Source organism: Eptatretus burgeri, chromosome 3, assembly GCF_056783735.1.
Source record: "Eptatretus burgeri isolate ZD-2024b chromosome 3, Ebu_testis_v1, whole genome shotgun sequence".
Taxonomy (NCBI): domain Eukaryota; kingdom Metazoa; phylum Chordata; class Myxini; order Myxiniformes; family Myxinidae; genus Eptatretus; species Eptatretus burgeri.
In genome coordinates, this window is record NC_140963.1 from 138,666,123 (window position 1) to 138,684,993 (window position 18,871).

At 44.4% G+C, this 18,871-nt stretch overlaps 1 protein-coding gene across 3 annotated transcripts in view; it reads right to left on the reverse strand.

Moving 5' to 3' along the window:
- Positions 1 to 18,871, reverse strand: part of NFRKB (nuclear factor related to kappaB binding protein) — a 92,565-nt gene that overhangs the window by 18,727 nt on the left and 54,967 nt on the right. For all 3 annotated transcript variants that reach the window (XM_085875842.1, XM_085875841.1, XM_085875843.1), the window contains exons 17-19: positions 16,393 to 16,499; positions 16,070 to 16,193; positions 789 to 868 (exon numbers count right to left, since the gene is read on the reverse strand). In XM_085875842.1, the coding sequence (XP_085731968.1) occupies positions 789 to 868; positions 16,070 to 16,193; positions 16,393 to 16,499 (311 nt within the window). The remainder of the gene's footprint in view (positions 1 to 788; positions 869 to 16,069; positions 16,194 to 16,392; positions 16,500 to 18,871) is intronic.

Below are 18,871 nucleotides of genomic sequence, written 5' to 3' on the forward strand. Positions count from 1 at the left end.
ATCAAAACAACAAGAGGCAGTGCGGAACTAGGTTCCGGGAAAATGACAAATTGATAGAATTTACAAGTGAAGGAATTTTAAAAAGGGATATTAAAGAGAATGTAAAATGGAATGATGTTTTTACAGCCATTTTTCCCTGCTGTGCAGGGGTTGGGCTTTTTCTTGAGGCAATGTTTTATGGCCGGATGCCTTTCCTGACGCCAACCCTGGTCGCCTCTTACAACACACAGGGATATGGTACACCTATTCTAACCGGGGAATACACCGGGACCAGTACACTGGTACTCATTTCGCCGACCTCGGAAGGATGACAGGCTGAGTCAACCCACTGGTGTTAATTCAGCAGCCAACGGGGCTTGAACTCAGGACCCTGGGATCCCAAGCCGCCACCCAAACCACTAAGCCAACACCAGGCTAAAATGGAATGATCGAGAGGAATAAATGTGAAATTAAAATTGCAGAGAAAACTTGAAATAAGATAAAAGGAAATTAAGAAAGAAAACATATCAGTTACACAATGGTTTGCATTTTATGGCTGAGTGCATGTAGGGAATGAGCAACAATTTACAACACCTCCCAACCAAAACCAAAACTACTGCTGTGTAGCTGACCAATCAGCAGATAGTCCTGACAATGTGAAAAGAAAAATCCGAAACAGAAGATGAATAAGACGAAGAAAAGAAGACTGAGCAGAAGCAGAAGCACAAGGATATAATGAATTGGTGATACAAGTGGCTTTTGAGGGCTAGTTTAGTAGAACACGAGGTGCGTGGTGGGATAAACCGCACAACTTTGCCTGGCGGACGTGGTTTCTGTTGCAAAGCTTTCTTGGCTCTGGCAGCCGCTGCTTGCGCTTGGTGTATCCTCTCTGGTGAAAGAACAACAACAACAAAAAAAATTAGCAGATTAACATCTACATTACCATCGTGCAATTATTACACAACAAATAAGTATGGGAGATCAGTCCGAGTGAGATCAACAAATGAACAATTTTATTTTAAATCTGGAAACCGCACAAAAGCAGAGCGATGGTCCAGCAAAAGCAAAGGTACGATCTACATACCAGTATCTTTTTTGGGTTGGAGTTACTGCTCCTCAGCAATAAAGGACTACCCCAGCCCCCACACCCCCCCACCCCTTTCAATTAAATACATCAAACTTTACACATTTCACACTTTTCTGGATAAAGCATTGAGATTCCAAAAGGAAAGGAACTGCCATTAACCATTTTTACTTAAGCTGGTACAAGGAGACATGAATCACTTTTGCATCTCATGTCATTGCCATTCGCATAAACCACTGTGTTCATTCAGTGATGAGACTTTCCACATGGCCATATGGATCATCATCCATTGTTTAGATACAGCAGTGGATCATTGCCAGGTACAAGACACCCAGACACCTTGAAAACTGTAAAAAAAAAAAAAAAATCCAATCTATATGCAAATTAGAAAACATGGACGTGGCCAACTTTGTATCCTCCAGAGTGGGGAAAAGAAAGCAACACAACCAATCCCCCACTATGGGGGAAGGAGTACTGCATCTGATTCTCACTCTGTGGAGCAGATTTCACGTGCGGGTGACATTGTTGAGAAACCAGACAAAACACATCAGAACTGAATAAAGAGGCAAAAGAGATTACCTTTGATATTACGTTGCATGTGCTATGCAACACTGGATAAGACTAGCCTTGAAGAGGATTAAGAGGGAGCGAGATAAGCACTGAGCAAAGGTCAGGGAGTAAAGAGAGGTAGAGAATGCACAGAAAGACCTGCCGAGATCAAAGAGAGTTGTTTCAGCCACCTGAAGCCAGGGGTGTGAGAGCGACGCTGCGACCACTTCCAGGGGAGCTGTACACCAGAACATCCTTAATTAAATGAACCAGGTGTGTTGGCCGTGCTACAAGTGACTTGCAGATGGCAGACCTGTGCTTCCGTGTGCCCGGTGGTGTCATTGCCTGGCGCCTTGCTTAAGGCCCAGTCACACCTTGACGTTTTAGCCAGCTTATGCCGATTTTTGGAAAATTTGTCTTAAACACTGGTACGCGTCGAATACGTTATGGGGAAGTTTTGATAACATTGAGAGCACGCTGAAAAACACTGCCATACGTCGTTGTACGCTGGCTTTTAACGTTGTACTTTTCGGTTACCTCAAATTTTCCATGCTTGAAATTTTAAGACTTATGCCAGCGTATGACTCACACGTTACTTGTAAGTTACTCATAAGTCGAAACATGTTGAGGTATGACACAAAGAAACGTTCCTTTTAGCATACCCGAAACTTATTTCTAACCTATTAGTAACGTGTTGTACTCACGTTACGCGATCGGTGACACACATCGACACACGTTACTTGTGAGGTGCTCATAAGTTGAAACACATCAAGGTAATGGCTAGCGTCAGTGTTCCAGACTCCCTGGTTTTATTTTTTTAATTTTTTTTTCTTCCTTCCTTCGGTATGATGGTGATTTTGACACTTCGATTTCTAGTGCGGTTATAATATAATATAATTAATAGGCTGCCGCTCAACGACTTAAATCATAACCGCACTGTACACTGAACATCGGCATACCGAAGAAAAAAAAAACGGGGAGTCTGGAACACTGAAGCTAACCATTACCTTGACGTGTTTCGACTTTCGAGTACCTTTCAAGTAACGTGTGTCGATGTGTGTCAACGATCGCATATCGTGCGTACAACTTATTCCCATCGCATGCGGAGCGTGTGTCATACGGCAAGTACGTCGTAAAATTTTCAACATGTTTAAAATTACAAGACGTACCCCATTTAATACGACGTATGATAGCGTACTTTAGCGTTCTATTCACGCATACCAAACTTACAGATACCGTATTCGACGTGCGCCAGCGTTTTAGGCGCATTTTTCAGAGGTCGGCATACGCTGGCAAGATCGCCAAGGTGTGACTGCGATGTTGACACTTCCATTTCTGCGGCGGTATTGATTTGAATCGTTGTGCGGCAGCCTTTTCATAACCTACGCAACGTCATTGTCGGTGATGCGTGCAGCGCGCTATGCCTAAGTTAGACTATCGTTGGGCATAGGTTGTGAAGGCCGCCAACAGGTTCAGCATTCGTTGGTATAAGTTATCTATAACACAACGAAACGTTCTGTGTCTGTTACTAATATGTTACGCATAAGACCAAGTCGTTATGAATATGTCCGAATCTTTAAAAAAGAAACATCAAAAGTTCAACGTAAGCCAGCGTTTTACATACATTTTAATACGTTGCCATTGCTGGCTAAAACGTCAAGGTGTGACTGGGCCTTTACCGATATCACATTGGAGAAACAGTGATCGAAACATAGTCCGTTCTCACCCAATCATTTCTGCCTGCTCAAGTATTCAATGGACATTCACAACTTGCCTTATCGCAGTCAAGGAGGACGGAAAAAGAATGGTGTTCTTAACTTCCAATCCCCTTTTTGTGCTCTCGAAATGTTGTTTGTGTTCTCTGTGCAGTTATTTCTTAGATTTGTGATGGGGCGGATCCGGGAGTGGGAGGGGTGGTGATCTGGGCGTCTGGACCTGGACCCGCCCCCCTTTTTAGGGGGAGTCAATAAAAATGCTGTATATTTACCGCCGTCCACCTTTTCATCCCTGTTTGTCTGTCTGTGAGCAGGATAATGCAAAAAGTTATGGATGTATTCAGAGGAAACTTGGTGGACAGGTTGGATGCATGGCAACGACAAGTTGATTAGGTTTTGGTGAAGATCTGGATGGAGATCCGACCGATCAGTACGATACAAAACAAACTGTTCAGCCTGGTGAAGGTATGTGCTCTGCAGAGTGCAGTTCTTGTATCATATGTTTGTGGGTTTGTTTAACTTCTGTACACATGAACTGCCTGATGGAACGATTTGTAAACTGGTCGTTGCACTCGCTGCCTGTAAAAAACAAAAAACTGGCCACACCGTGTTTCGTCATGGCACCAGGGAAGAGATTCAACTTTGGGCTGGGTCAGAGGCTCTGAGCAGTTTTTTTTGTTTTGTGTATAATGTACATGATTGAGGCTCGTGGAACAGCGAGAGCAGAATGGAGCGGAACAAAATGGAAAGGGGGAAACACCAACAGCAGAGTAGAAGTGGGAATGAGATCAAGGAGAGGGGGAGAAGGATACATGGGGGTGAACAAGCTGAATGAAACAGCAAGAAGAGGAAGAGGAAAGGGGGGATGAAACAGAAACAGAAAAAAACGAACTGACAACACACAAACGAAAAGGTGTACAGGAATGGGGGTGGGGAGGTGGAAGGAAATCACATGAAAATAAAACATCAATAGCCTGGAAAAGGAGAGTGCTTGGGAATGAAGTAATTTGGGGTCGAAGAAATCATGAGTATGGATAAGGGATAACCTGAGGTAGTGGTGAACAGCTGTCATGAATGAGATTGAACAGACTGGGGAAATTGGTTCTTTGTGTGAGAAAAAAAAAGAGGAAGAAATGAGTGGAGGTGAGCAGTGAGCCTGGATCTTGGGAGTTTATCAAGAAGAGGTTTACTAACAAACCGGTAAACACTTCCTCCCTACCACACAAAAGAAGTTATGAAAGCTTATAAGAACTTGGACGGCTAAAAATATTTTTTTATGGCTGGCTGGATTCATGGGATGCAGACTTGGAATGTGCCAGAGGAACAGAGGGTGCTGGTGATGTCCAAATATCAACCATTTTTAATCAGAAATGTGTGCTTCAAACACACGATCTCATCATAAAACTCTGTGGGGTTGATTGACTGTTGTGATGGTGATCTATCATGTTGTGGAATCAGGGAACTTCGATCAAATGATTATTCATTAGAGTCCAAGCTCTTTTCCATCCCCATTTGAGCCAAACCCTAACCAGCTAATGGTTTAGATTAGCATTGGTGGTAAGGTCTACCCACACAAATAAATGGACATTGTGTACTGCAATGCTGTATGGTATATAATAACGAGCCATGCCAACCCATCATTTCGCTGATGGGTTGAATCAAAAGACAGCCTGTTATACTTCACTTCAAAAAACATATTGCAAATCTATCTGTGAGTCTCAATGAGGATATAAAATAAAGTGAAACATGAAAAAAACGATCTTTTATGGCACGTTGTTATCATTATTGTTTAGCCCCAGACAGTTCTGCTCGAATAGGCCCATGGTACGGAGATAGCCAATCGATCTCCGGGAGCGACACAGAGATTCATCACATCCAAGATGGTATATTCTTGCCTTTGTAAAGCCAGGGCCATGAGAGAGAGAGAGAGAGCGAGAGAGAGAGAGCGAGAGAGAGAGAGCGAGAGCGAGAGAGAGGTGGAAGAGAGAGAGAGAGAGAGAGGTGGAAGAGAGAGAGAGAGAGAGAGAGGTGGAAGAGAGAGAGAGAGAGAGAGAGAGAGAGAGAGAGAGAGAGAGAGAGAGAGAGAGAGAGAGAGAGAGGTGGAAGAGAGAGAGAGAGAGAGAGAGAGAGAGAGAGAGAGTGAGAGAGGTGGAAGAGAGAGAGAGAGAGAGAGAGAGAGAGAGAGAGAGGTGGAAGAGAGAGAGAGAGAGAGAGAGAGAGAGAGAGAGAGAGAGAGAGAGAGGTGGAAGAGTGGAAGAGTGGAAGAGAGAGTGAGAGAGGTGGAAGAGAGAGAGAGAGAGAGAGAGAGAGGTGGAAGAGAGAGAGAGAGAGAGAGAGAGAGAGAGAGGTGGAAGAGAGAGAGAGAGAGAGAGAGAGAGAGAGAGAGAGAGAGAGAGAGAGAGAGAGGTGGAAGAGAGAGAGAGAGAGAGAGAGAGAGAGAGAGAGAGAGAGAGAGAGAGAGAGAGAGTGAGAGAGAGAGAGAGAGAGAGAGAGAGAGAGAGAGAGAGAGAGAGAGAGAGAGAGAGAGAGAGAGAGAGAGAGAGAGAGAGAGACAGAGAGACAGAGAGACAGAGAGACAGAGAGACAGAGAGACAGAGAGACAGAGAGACAGAGAGACAGAGAGACAGAGAGACAGAGAGACAGAGAGACAGAGAGAGAGAGAGAAAGAGACACAGACAGACAAAATGAATTGGTTTGCCAGAAGACTCTCCATCTTCTCAAGTGGGAAAAAGACAGTATACAGGATCAGTTGGGTACAAGAGGGTATAGTTATGGTAGCTGTAAGGAATGAGCAGTTGGGAACACAAGATTTGGAAGAGAAGGCAAGTTGTTTGAAAACAACTGCCTCACCACAGGATTCTGTGTACCAGGGGCGAGAGGATAGGAATGATAACTGCAGACGAGATGGTATAAATACATACAGAAAGGAAAGCAAGCTTGTGTGGAAGGATTCCCAGGCAGAACTGATATTAGGAGAGATGGAAACGAAGTACCAGTCTTGATATGAGTCAGCTTGAGTAAACTCTGGCTATTGTCATGGAGCTGACTCAGCACCACAGAGTGATGTGGACTCTCACAAGCATATGATCAGATTAACCTCTTGGAGCAGAAGAGGAACAGGAGACATGAGCAGTAAAATTCGTCATTACCAAGTCCAGAACGGGAGGATGTGCCACTGGGAGAAATCTGGGTCAGAACATTCAGTAATTTGAGTGAGACCGATGGAGTTGCAGAAGTCATTTGCAGCAATGCTATGGCTGGTTGAAGAGGTACCAACATCCAGCCAATTGGTGTGGTGACGGTTGAAATCACCGCTTCATATGAGGGAGAGAGAGCTGGTATGAGTGTTCATAAGATGGAAAATGTTGGCAGAGAGGGAGATTTAAATGAACTCCTTGTTAGGACGACGTCACAGTGCACAGACAAACAGGAAGTGGATGCGGAGGGGAAAGCGCAGCCAAAGGTACTCCTGGGGGTTAGGACGGCGAAGGTTAGTACATGGACAGTGGGAAATGGAGTTCTTGACCGAAACTGCAACTCTGCCACTGGAACGGGGTTTAGGCCTGTCAAACCGGAAAAGACAACACCGAGGGAGAGACCGAGTAATAGTCAGATGTCGTGGCTTAGTCCAATGTTAGATTTGCCTTGGCATATTCAGAAGAAACTGAGGAAAAATGTCAAGAGTGTCTGTACTTGAGAAGAAAGTGGATATTCAACCAAGGCTTTCCACCTCGGTCAGATCGATGTAGGCGGCTTGTATACTGGATGGAATGGCGACTGTGCAAATGGTGAAGACAGGGAGCGCAACTATATTTGGGGAATAATCAGATAAGTACTGTACTGGGATATCCTCACTGCATCATTAAAGGGGAACCCAAACACTTTTTCTCTTTCTGAAAACCATTGAGAATCATTGAATTTGAAGGGAAATTATTTTTTGTCAATCACAAAGTATTGAAAAAAGCCCGAGAGTGTCGATTTTCGATTTCACCAGTCATCTCGCATCTTGAACCGAATGGCGGCTTACATAAAGAAACGATGCATGTCGAGCTTGGGTTCCAATACCGATTCTGATCCACAATCATCAGCGACTCCGATGGTTCTCAGGATGTTGAAACTGATGAGTGGGATTTTGAAGAAACTATTGCAGACAAAATTAGTAATGCAAGCACTTCTGCGGGGGATTATGGAGCCGGATAATCGTTTTGAGCCTTGTGCGAGCGATTCAGAGGAAGAAGGTGAAAATATTTGTGAAGATGAAAACGCTGGTTGTATGTTCATAACAGATGGGTAGGTTTTGTTTTTTGTTTAAATGGCGGTTTATAAGGGATTTTGTATTAATTAATAAATAAGTCTTATTAATCGAGCAGAAATACCCATCATCGCCTGACAGCACGGACACCGCCCTGGCACCGTGGACAAAATGGGCGATGGATACGAATGCTTTGTCCCACCATCGCAGGCTGACTCGGTGTCTTGCATGTTATGGGATCGTCCCGTTTCATACTTTCCTGGGACACCATTTGTGTCTGTGGTTGTGTCGTATTCATGCTGTGTCGAGGTCCTGTCCCAGTGGAGGGGGGAGGGGGTGTGGGGTGATGATTGATGGGGGTTTGTGGGGGGATGGTGGAGGGGGTGGGATGGTGGTGGGATGGCGGTGGGAATTGTGGGGGTGCTGGTTGATGGGGGAATGTGTAGGGGGAAGGGGAGTGGAGAGCGGAGATCATCAAAGTTTTCGCATCCTTGGTCAAATCCACTCGGAGGAGTCGATGATAGATACATACTTTCACTCCACTATGAATAGATGGTGGTTCATTTGACTTGTAGAAATGTGTTGATAATAGACAATATTTTCAGTGCTCTTGTGATAACTGCTGGGCATTGGAAGCAAGTGTTCGATTCACCATTCAAATCGTCTGTGCAAATGTGCTGGTAGTGGTACATGTGTACAGATGGTGTTACAGTTTAGAGCGACAGCTGTTTTTCCGCTTAATCGTGAGTATGGCATCCTCTCTCAATTGTGGCAGATAACCACAAGATCCAGCCTGTAAAACAGAGCTGTTGTTTCACAACAGTGCTCTGTAAAATGTTCTGAGCACAAAAGCAAACATTTTGTCAGCCCAATCCACAGATGTGGATAAAAGTAGGGGAGCAATCCACACTCAGGTATTTCGGACAAACCTCGTCCGGTTTCTGGCAAACTTTGGGTCTTTCGGCCATCGGTGTAGCAAGAAACCATCTCGGTTTGTATTCCTGCAACCACCAAGGATGCATCGACTCGGCATATTTGTGGAAAATCGAGAATTATTTGCGTCGATGTGATCTGAGCGTTTGGGTTCCCCTTGAAGCCAAGAGTCAAATGTTTTTGTCAGACATGACAGACAAGTCCATCAAAGCAGAGGAGCATGTCTAAATGGGAGTTTCAACTGCAATAGAAATGAAGATCAGTGGGGAAAACACCCCAATTCCAACGCAACAGGGAAAGTGCATCAGCAATCCCGTCAACGAGACCAATGTGATTGTATTTCTGAGTAGTGGTTTCACAACAGCCAAAGATACTGCCAGATGGAAAAAGGGTCATTCTTGCTGGTGGATTCAAGGATGTTACGGATGTTGTGTTGATATCTTTCGGTCAGTCATTGACTTTGGCGGAGTTCAGGTCTGATAAGGAAACGGACACCCTCATGATATTGCATGCACTCCATGTCTCTGCAGATCACACAGAAGTGGTCATACAGTCCCCTGATACAGATGCCATCCAAAGTATCTATGCCTCTGATTACATCCACTGATCCGAATTGTGGTTTCGCACTGGCCCAAAACAAGCTACGCCACATACCTATGCATGGTGTTGCACAAATGCTAGGTCCAACAACGTGCTCTGTTCTCCAAGGCTTCTATTCGCTTACAGGTAGCGATAGCACCTGTGCTCTCTCTGGAAAAAGACAAGAAAAAGTCTTTGGACCTGCTGAAGAGTTCTGAAAAGGTATAAATAGATCTTCACCAATCGAGAGAGAAATGTGGACTTGTAAGTGGATGTTGTGATTGCCTATGAGGGATTTGTCTGTGCCATGTATGCCAAAGGAAAAACGTAGTACTACTGCTGATAAAACCCAGCACTGGCTCCACTGTCAAAATTGACAAAAAAAAAACACCCCAAAAACCTGCCACGAACATCAAACAGCCTGGAACACCACACCGTGTGGAAATTGGAAATTTTTTTTCAAAAGTAACTCCATTTTTTACTCTCTGACCTTTTGACCATGGCCGCAGGGAGGGGGAGGACAGGGCCGAAATGATAGTGCTCTTGCACCTTCGTGCCATGGGGTGATCATAACTTCCAAGTTTGGTGAATTTCTGCACAACTGTTTATGAGGAGATAGCGTGACGGACGGACGGACAGATGGAGCCGATTACAATATCCCCCGTTTTTTTTTTTTTTTCAAAAAGCTTGGGGATAATGAACTGGTATTTGATGGACTATTAAACTGGATACTGTTCATGAGTAAAATTGTAGAATGTACATCTGTACATCATTTAATCAGGTAATTTATATTTATAAAAATGTACGGATACTGCTCTTTCTTGTGCGTATATCCGTGTATAAGGCTTGATACCAAGAGGGGTGAATCTGGCAACCACAAAGGTGCATCCGCCCAGTTGTTCTTGCAATTTGACCACAGCTAGTGGGTCATTGGCATAATTTTGGGCTGCGGCACACCGTCCTGATATAGTCAGTTGGACCTCCAAAAGCATGCTAAACGCCGGCTCACAAGTAGTGTTGGTTTTCATCGACTCCACCCCCCCCCTTTTCCCTTCCACACATGGAGGCATGATCCCGTGGACAGAAGTGGAGGGTGGGATTGAAAAACCTCATAGCAAATGGTGATCAGGATTTGGATTCTAGTCAACTCATCCAAATGAGACCGAGATTGCGAGATTTTAATCGCCAATAAATTAGCACCGGGAAGGTTGAATTGGAACGTCTATAACCGAATTGGTCAATTCAGGTTTTATTTTTGCCATCAACCTAAAATGGACTGATCAGCTACACATCGTGCACAGAACATGGAGCCATGGAGTTTGTTTGATTTACAGTTTCCATTTTAGAGGATGAAGATGTGGAAGAGCTGTCATGCAGCATTCGGTGGAGCCAGGTGGGGCTGGAGGAAAGGGTGCCAAGGTGGGGTCGAGTGGTGATAAAATTGATCAACTACTAAGAATATTAAACATAATAGCAAGGCTTTCTTAAAGTACATCAGGGGAAAAGAACATGTTACGATCAATGTGGGCCCATTGAGGAATATCACCAGGAGAGTGGTTAGTGATGAAAGTGAGATGGCAGGCTTATTAAACAGGTATTTTTCTTCAACTTTTACACAAGAACAGTCAGGAGAATTGCTAATAGTTGAGAGTATTTATCAAGGAGGTGAGGAAGGGCTTTTACAGAAGATCCAAGTTGGAGTGGAGGTAGTAAAGGAACAGCTCGGTAATCTCAGAGAAGATAAGGCTCCGGGTCCAGGTAACATGCACCTGAGAGTATTGATGGAGGTGGCTGAGCAGGTAAGCGAGATCTTAATGGATATTTCCAATATCTCACTGGAGTCAGTACAGGTACCGGAGGAATGGAGAGTAGCAAATGTAACACCATTATTTAAGAAAGGATCCAGAGAAGAATTGGGAAACTACAGACCTGTTAGTTTGACTTCAGTTGTGGGGAAGGTGTTGGAGACATTAATTAAGGACCAGATGAGGAACCATTGAAATAAATACAAACTAATTAAAGGTAGTCAGCATGGGTTTCACAAAGGTAGTTCCTGTTGAACAAATCTTTTGGAGTTCCATGAAGCAGTGTCTGATTGGGTGGATGAGGGAAAGGCAGTGGACATAGTATATTCAGACTTTAAGAAGGCATTTGATAAGGTACCACATCGGAGGTTATTTGCCAAAGTGAGGGCTTGTAGAGTGGCTGGTCAGGTAGCTCATTGGATTGCAAACTGGCTCAGTGATAGGAAGCAGAGTGGCTGTAAGTAGGAGGATGTCTTACTGTGGGGATGGAAATAGCGGGATACCTCAGGGATCAGCACTCGGACCATTACGATTCATTATTTACATCAATGATTTAGTTAGTGGGGTGAATACAGGAAAAATCAGAGCCATATCCCTAGACGTATCGTGTGCTTTTGACATGGTCTGGCACCCTGCCCGACTCACCAAACTCTCTTCCTATGGTATCCAAGGCTATCTCCACTCATGATTCGCTGATTTCCTCTCCTGTCGCAGTCAACGTCGCAGAACTAAATGGAATTCTTTCATCCCCTCTTCCTGTCCAGGCTGGAGTTGCTCAAGGTAGCGTTCTGAGCCCTGTTCTTTTTCTGTTTTTCATCAACGATCTCTCCGACTCTCTGGAAAATTCTCTTTATCTCTTTGCTGATGGCTCCACCCTCTGCCGTACCATCTGTCATCCCTCAGACCGGCAAGCAGCAGTTTCTTCGCTCACTGTAGATCTGGGGAAAATCACAAACTGGTCCAACACGTGGAACATGTCTTTCAATCCGGACAAATCTCACACTCTCATTATGTCTCTCCGAAAGGACCGTTTGGCAACCCCCCCCCCCCCATCTACTTTCTCAACAATCTTCTGGAAGAAGTCCTTTATATTCAAGCTTTTGGGTCTCATGATCTGCCATGACCTTTCTTGGGAAAGTCACATTTCAAACCAGGCCCCCAAAGCCAGTCGCCGACTGGGAATCTTCGGTCGTGCTAAGTCCTTCCTCTGCCCACATACAAAGCTTTCGTCCGCAGCCTGATGGAATGCTGCTCTCCACTCTGGGCTGGTGCTCCTGCCTCCCACCTTTCTCGGCTTCACGCTGTGGAAACCAAGGCATTTAGGATCATTGGCATCTCCTACGATGAGGCTCAGTCTTTGGGCCTCTCACCACAGGCAGGTCAGTGATCTTTCTGTCTTCTACCGTCTCCTCTCTGGTCTTCCCTCCCTGCTCTCTCTACGATTTGTCCTCACCATATTTCCACAGGGCGCTCAAGGTCCACCAACAACCCCCTTCTGGTAAAACTACCAAAATCACGAATCACTGCTCACCTTCATTCTTTCATTCCTCTTTTTCCCACGTTTGGAATAAACTCCCTCACTCTGTTAAATTCCATTCTTCCCTCCAGTCCTTCAAAACAGCTGTTCACCTCAACCTCATCTTCCCCCATCCAAATCCTCGATCTTTTCTACCCTCATTAATCCACCCTAAGCCCACCTCCTTCAAATTCCCTACTTTCCTTCCTGAAAGTCCCTGTAATGTCCATCTTGTATTCCCCATGTTCCCCACCCCATCACTATCCCTTCCACAGATCTCCTAATGTCTCTGTTCCTCACTGTTTTGTTCTTCCCATTCCTGCCCCGCTTGTCTCCTGCCCCCCTTGCTGTGCTAGCTCTCATAAGAGCCTTGACAAGGTATACAAAAAAAAAAGAGCTGGCTTTGCAAATTTGCAGATGAGACAAAGCTGGAGGTGAGGTGGATAGCAGAGGAGGTGGTGATCAGATACAAGAAAGTATTGATACTTGTATGGATTGGGCAAAAGACTGAGAGATGTAATTTAACCTGAGCAAGTGTAAGGTGTTGGGGATGGGTAAAAATAATGAAAATAGAGATTACAGGATGCAAGGGGCAATTATGGAGTGTGTCACACAGGAGAAGGATCTGGAGGTGGTGATAGATATGGGAGGTAAACAGGTAGTACAGTGCCAGGCAGCTATAGGTAAAGCAAATAGAGTTTTAGGTTGTATTCGGAGGTGGATCAATTGTAAATCAAAAAGAGGTGATGTTAACATTGTACCGGAATTTAGTGAGGGCCACATCCAGAATATTGTGTGCAGTTTTGGTCACCATAACTCAGGAAGAACAGAGGATGGCATGGAGATTGTTCAGCACAGGGCAACTCGATTGATTCTGGGCCGAGCTCGACTCAGCTTTAAGGAGCAGCTGAAGGAGACAGGACTTTAAACACTAGAAAGGAGGCGGTTACGAGGAGATATGATGGAGATGTTTAAGATAATGAAAGGTAGAGATAAAATAAGTGCGGATGAATTATTCAACAGAGTAGACAGTGATAAGACTAGGGCCAGAGCTTGAGAGTAAAGAAGAGGAGAGTTAAGATGGTGGTAAGGCAGGGGACTTTCACTCAGAGAGTAGTTTTTGCATGGATCCTGGTGTTGGCGCAGTGGTTAGGGCAGCGGCTTGGGATCCAAAAGGTCCTGAGTTCAAGCCCCGTTGGGCCACTGAATTAATACACCAGGGGGTTGACTCAGCCTGTCATCCTTCCGAGGTCGGCGAAGTGAGTACCAGTGTACTGGGCCAGTGTATACCCCGGTTAAATAGATGTACCATATCCCTGTCTCGTAAGAGGCGACCAGGGTTGCGTCAGGAAGGGCATCCGGCGTAAAACATGTGCCAAATCACTATGCGGATCATACGGATGATCCGCTGTGGAGACCCCTAATGGGAGCAGCCAAAAGAAGAAGAAGAATAGTAGTTTATGCATGGAATGGTCTCCCTGGCAAGGTTTAATTTTGATAAGTTAGAAAGGATAAGTTTAAATTAGAGTTAGATATGTACCAAGAAGTTATGGAGAAAGAAGGGTATAAGGATGTGTATGGAGTGCTGTTGGTGGGGGTCTTGTCAAGGGGGGTTGTGTGGTTGATGTTGTGTGTTTTAACCAAGCCCATGCCCCCGCCTCTGAGGGAAAAAAAAACAAAAAGAAATAAATAAAACAAAAAAAAAAACTTAATAATAATTAAAAAAATTCTTTCATTAATTAAAAACATTTCTTTTGTATTTTCTTCCTTGGATCTTGTGTAGATGGGTTGGTGTGGTGTTCACGCAGAGATGATGGGCTGAATGGCCTCCACCTGTGTTATATTTCCTTGTATAAACTAATGAATGCCTTTTGGAAATGTAACCTAGTGAGTCAGAACGAGGTGCGATAATTAAATTTTTTGGAACGAAATTGAAAATTAATGATGTGCTTCGGCAGAATATTAATGGAGCAAATGTTGGAATGAATGAGGTATTTCACGTGATGTACATGGTGAGCATGTTGACACCTGTTAACTGACTTGAGGGTTTAAATAGTAAGTATCAGAGCAACGATGGTAGAACAGGGAAGTTAAAAGAGTGATAAACAAGAGCACTCGGTTGTTGTAATTAGTGAGACCAAAAAAACACTCATGCCTTTGTGCAATAACGAGTGGTGACGTCTCAGCTGTGACAAAGGTTGAGCAAGCACATAAGTTAATGCATTTCGAGACATATCGATTGGGAATGGCGATGACAGTCGGGATGGAATGGTGATGAGCAGCTACTCCGACACAAAACCCCGCGTGGACGGGTTCGTCTCCAAGTGAAATGACTTGATGACATGCAAATGGATATGAATGAATGGTTTTCTGATCGAGGTTTTGGTTGAAAGATCATTCGATTGAATATGGATAATGACCCAATGAGAGTGTTTGTGAGGAAAAGCAGAGTGGTTTATCACTATTGAGGTCCAAGTACTGTATTTTATTTATTTTTGACAGATTTGTTTATGAACGAGTTGAGAGCCGGTACTCGAGTGATAAAAGACCGTTTCCTTCACCTCTGGGAATTTGTTAACAATGTTGTAGATTGACGTTTATGGTGCTTGGAAAGGTATAAAGTACAAGAATAAACAACCCATTGTTTGGACGTGTTGTGCATATTGTCAATTTCAGGATTGGTGTTAAGAATGGGCCATGGTTCTCGAACATTCAGATCTTGGAATGCGGAAATTCTAAGATCAAGTTGTTGAAGCTACTTCCGTGCTTCTCGTGTGGTCGAACAAGTCAATCATGGTCGCCGAATGATGACAACTTAAACTTTTGATGAGGACACTTGTCTTGTGTTGTGGGTTTTAGAAAACCCAAAAGTTTTGGAGATCGAAGGTTATTACAGAGGGTTGTTGCAGACGGGTGTGCTAACAAATGCTTTGCTATCCCAGCTCCACATCGTGCTTCTGATACCACTGTGGGTGGGTTGTGCCCAAGGAAAAACAATGTGATCCAATTTCGGTTTGTGGAATTTTTCGGGCATTCTGTCAGACAGGCCCACCTTCACCGCAGCAAACGCAGAATATGAAGTTGATCGTCATGTAGTTCTCAAATGCATCTTCAATTAATGTAATGAGGTTGCAAAGGTGAAGCTGAGTCGTCGATGATGTCCTTTCCCAGCCCGCTAACAGAGAGGGTCGTTATGTCAACAAGATTAACTGAAGTGGTTTTGAAACCTGATTGAGGAAACAAGAATGGCAAGTTGCTTAATGGATAAAGGAAAACAAAGGTCTTCACCCAGAAAAGTTTCAAACATGTAAACAATTCAAAATGTACAACTTGGAAATAAACGACATATTCTACAAGTAATGTAATAAAACGTACTCCACCCCACGACAGGAGAGGTGGCTCACTGTCAAGCACAAGCCTTCGTTAAACCAGAATTTCAACCACCAGGGTTCCTCAGATATAAACCACAGGTGTCAAAAAAAAACAAAAAACACCAGAGCAGCGTTCATACAACTTGTCACAACCTCATAGACAGGTGACCCCAGGGAAGACAGAAATCGTGTTCGTGTCCAACAAACTTTGCACCAACTACACAGGTAGCACACGGAGGAATGCAAAACTGAAATAAGGTGTAAGATTGTAACAGTGACAACTGACCAAACTCGAGGTGCGTACGCCGCCTGTGCAAATAGAGCCAGATCTTGCGCCCAACATGGTACTTCACACAGGGGTCCTTCTCGTAATGCAACCGGTCCAGTGCGCCGCTCACCACAGAGTTTATCTGCAATTAATGCATTCGACACTAATGTCTTGAAAACTATGAAGGGAGCTCAAAAGGGAGTGCAATGAAGTTAACCAAAAATGTATCGATTTACATTAGGGACTAACTCATAAGAGCCATTACTATTAAATAGCAAATACAAATATACAGTAACATTAATAATTTTGAACACTCCGGAAACAAATCGGATGTTCCGTACCTGCGCATTTGTGACATCGGATGCGAGGTACTGCGAGTCTTTGAGAAGCTCACATATCTCAGCACGAGTTCCCTCCCCGTTCGGGAGTCTCGCAGCGGCATCACGAACTGTCAGCAACACAAAGAGCACTTGGAGAAAACAAACAAAACAACAACAAAACCTCACTGGCCCACAATACACAAACAAGCAAGCACACACATACTCTAGTGCCTTACAGCTGAGATGCTCAAGAGGTGCTAAACTCTGAATGCCAACCACTCTTGAAAGTGTGTCCCACACTAAGGAACCAGATTGGGGTCAATAAAAGAAACAAGAACTGGAACAACTACAAGCACAAGAGGCAGCAGGTAAGCTTAAAGAGGAATGTTCTCAAAGTGGACCCTCGTCAAGCAGATTGCAATCACAATGACGGCAAGACCGACGACGAAAAAAAACGATGCCAGGAGCTCAAATGTTGTTGTTCTTCTTTCAGCTGCTCCCGTTAGGGGTCGCCACAGCGGATCATCCATTATGATCCGCATACTGATTTGGCACAGGTTTATGCCGGATGCCCCTCCTGACGCAACTCTAGTCGCCTCTTACGACAGGGATAAGGATTGGGTTTCGCCATGATTCCTGGCTGCTCTACATCCTCTCATAGTGCGGCCCAGAGCAGAGCTCCCGTCCTCAAGCGATCCTCCAACCCAAGCCTCCGAGTAGCCGGATTACAGGCGCACGCCACTACGCCCGGTGATGCCAGGAGCTCAAATGGGGATATGATTATCAAACTTTAAAGGCCAGAAACGAATCTCCCACAAATGGCATTATAAACCTTTGGTGTCAACTGAATCCAGAGGGAACTGCAAAAAGAAGTGAACTTGCTGCAAATTAACTAGTGAATAGAGAGGCGGGGGGGGGGGGAGTGAGAGAAAGAGTGAACGAGAGAAAGAGAGCAAGCGAGAGAAGGAGTGCGAGTGAGAGAAGGAGTGCAAGCGAGAGAAGGAGTGCGAGCGAGAGAAGGAGTGCGAGCGGGAGACAGACAGACAGACAGACAGACAGACAGAGACTTCTTGAATACGAAACACTTCCCACAAACGTAATTCAAAGAAAAACGAAGAGATGTGAAATGGATGAACAATGAGCATGAGTAGGGGACTGGAAGCTTCAATACTGCTGCAATGAAGGATTCGCACAAGAACAACTAGAAGGGCACTCCGTGGAACACATACCTCCACCAAACTGTACTGTTCACATTTTGTATCCAACTGATAGGCCGGATCTGGATCTGGACCTGAACCACAATCTAATCCGCCTGTTCTTGCCACCTACCCAACTCATCCACCAAGTTTTGTCAGAATCCATAAACAAGATTTTGAAATATCATGCTCTGTGTCGTTTTGCCCCATCACTCAATGGCAAAGAATCACTTTAAAAGTCTCATATCCAGATCCGGATCTTCACCAACATCTCATCAATTTGTTCTTGTCAGACACCCAACTTGTCCACCAAGTTTCGGCTGAATCCATCCATAACATTTTAGATATCCTGCTCACAGATGGACAGACAGACAGACAGACAGACCAGTGTGAAAGCATAACCTCCGTTCGCCATTGGTGGTGGAGGTAACACAGAGAAAGGCACACAGTAGATGCGGGAAGACAAACAATTAAGCACCTAGATATAACTGAGTCCATGCAAGAAGACTGAGGAAACATGGAAGGATGTAAAGATGATGGAACTCAAGGACAGGATATCAACGCTGAATATAACCGCAGATACATGGGTGTGAAACTGCAGAACTTTTGAAAAAAGGAAAGTAACGAGCAAAAGACTCCTCACGAGGGTTCCAGGTGTCCAGTTGCATCCCCCCCCCTTTCTGTAAAATGTATGTCAAATATGCATTGGGGGGGGGGGGGTGATCCTGTTAAAATTGAAGCAAAACAAAAAAAAAAACTGCAAATAAAAATGAGATTTGGGGAGGAAGTTTTTTTTAATTCACCTGAAAATCCATTGTTGGGAAGATTCTTTTCAGTTTGTTCATACAGTACAGCATTTTGTTATCACAAAAGAAGTGAATACTGAATCCCACATACATAAACTTTTCATACAAGTGTTTTAAGGGAGTGGGGTGTCACATGTCATGTACTGGAGTGGTTTACCGGAATCACCCTCGCTTTGATCATGGTGCAAAACCAGAGCATTCACTAACACTTGTGTTTTCAGGGGTCAGTAAACACACACCATCCCACGTGTACAAAGGAAAGTTACAAGTCGTAATGAACAAAAGAGTTTTAAAATATTGATTATATTTGCATTGACAACACTCGAGTCTCTGTGCCTGCCACACTTTTCTCATCCCCAGTCCTCCCCTCATTGAAATCGAGTCGAGAGCCTGATGGATATATTTAATGGAAGTGCAGCACAGACACGATGCGCCAAATGGCCTCCTGCATCAAAGTTCCTTGTTCAGATTTCTCAGTCTCATATCGACGTGGTCACA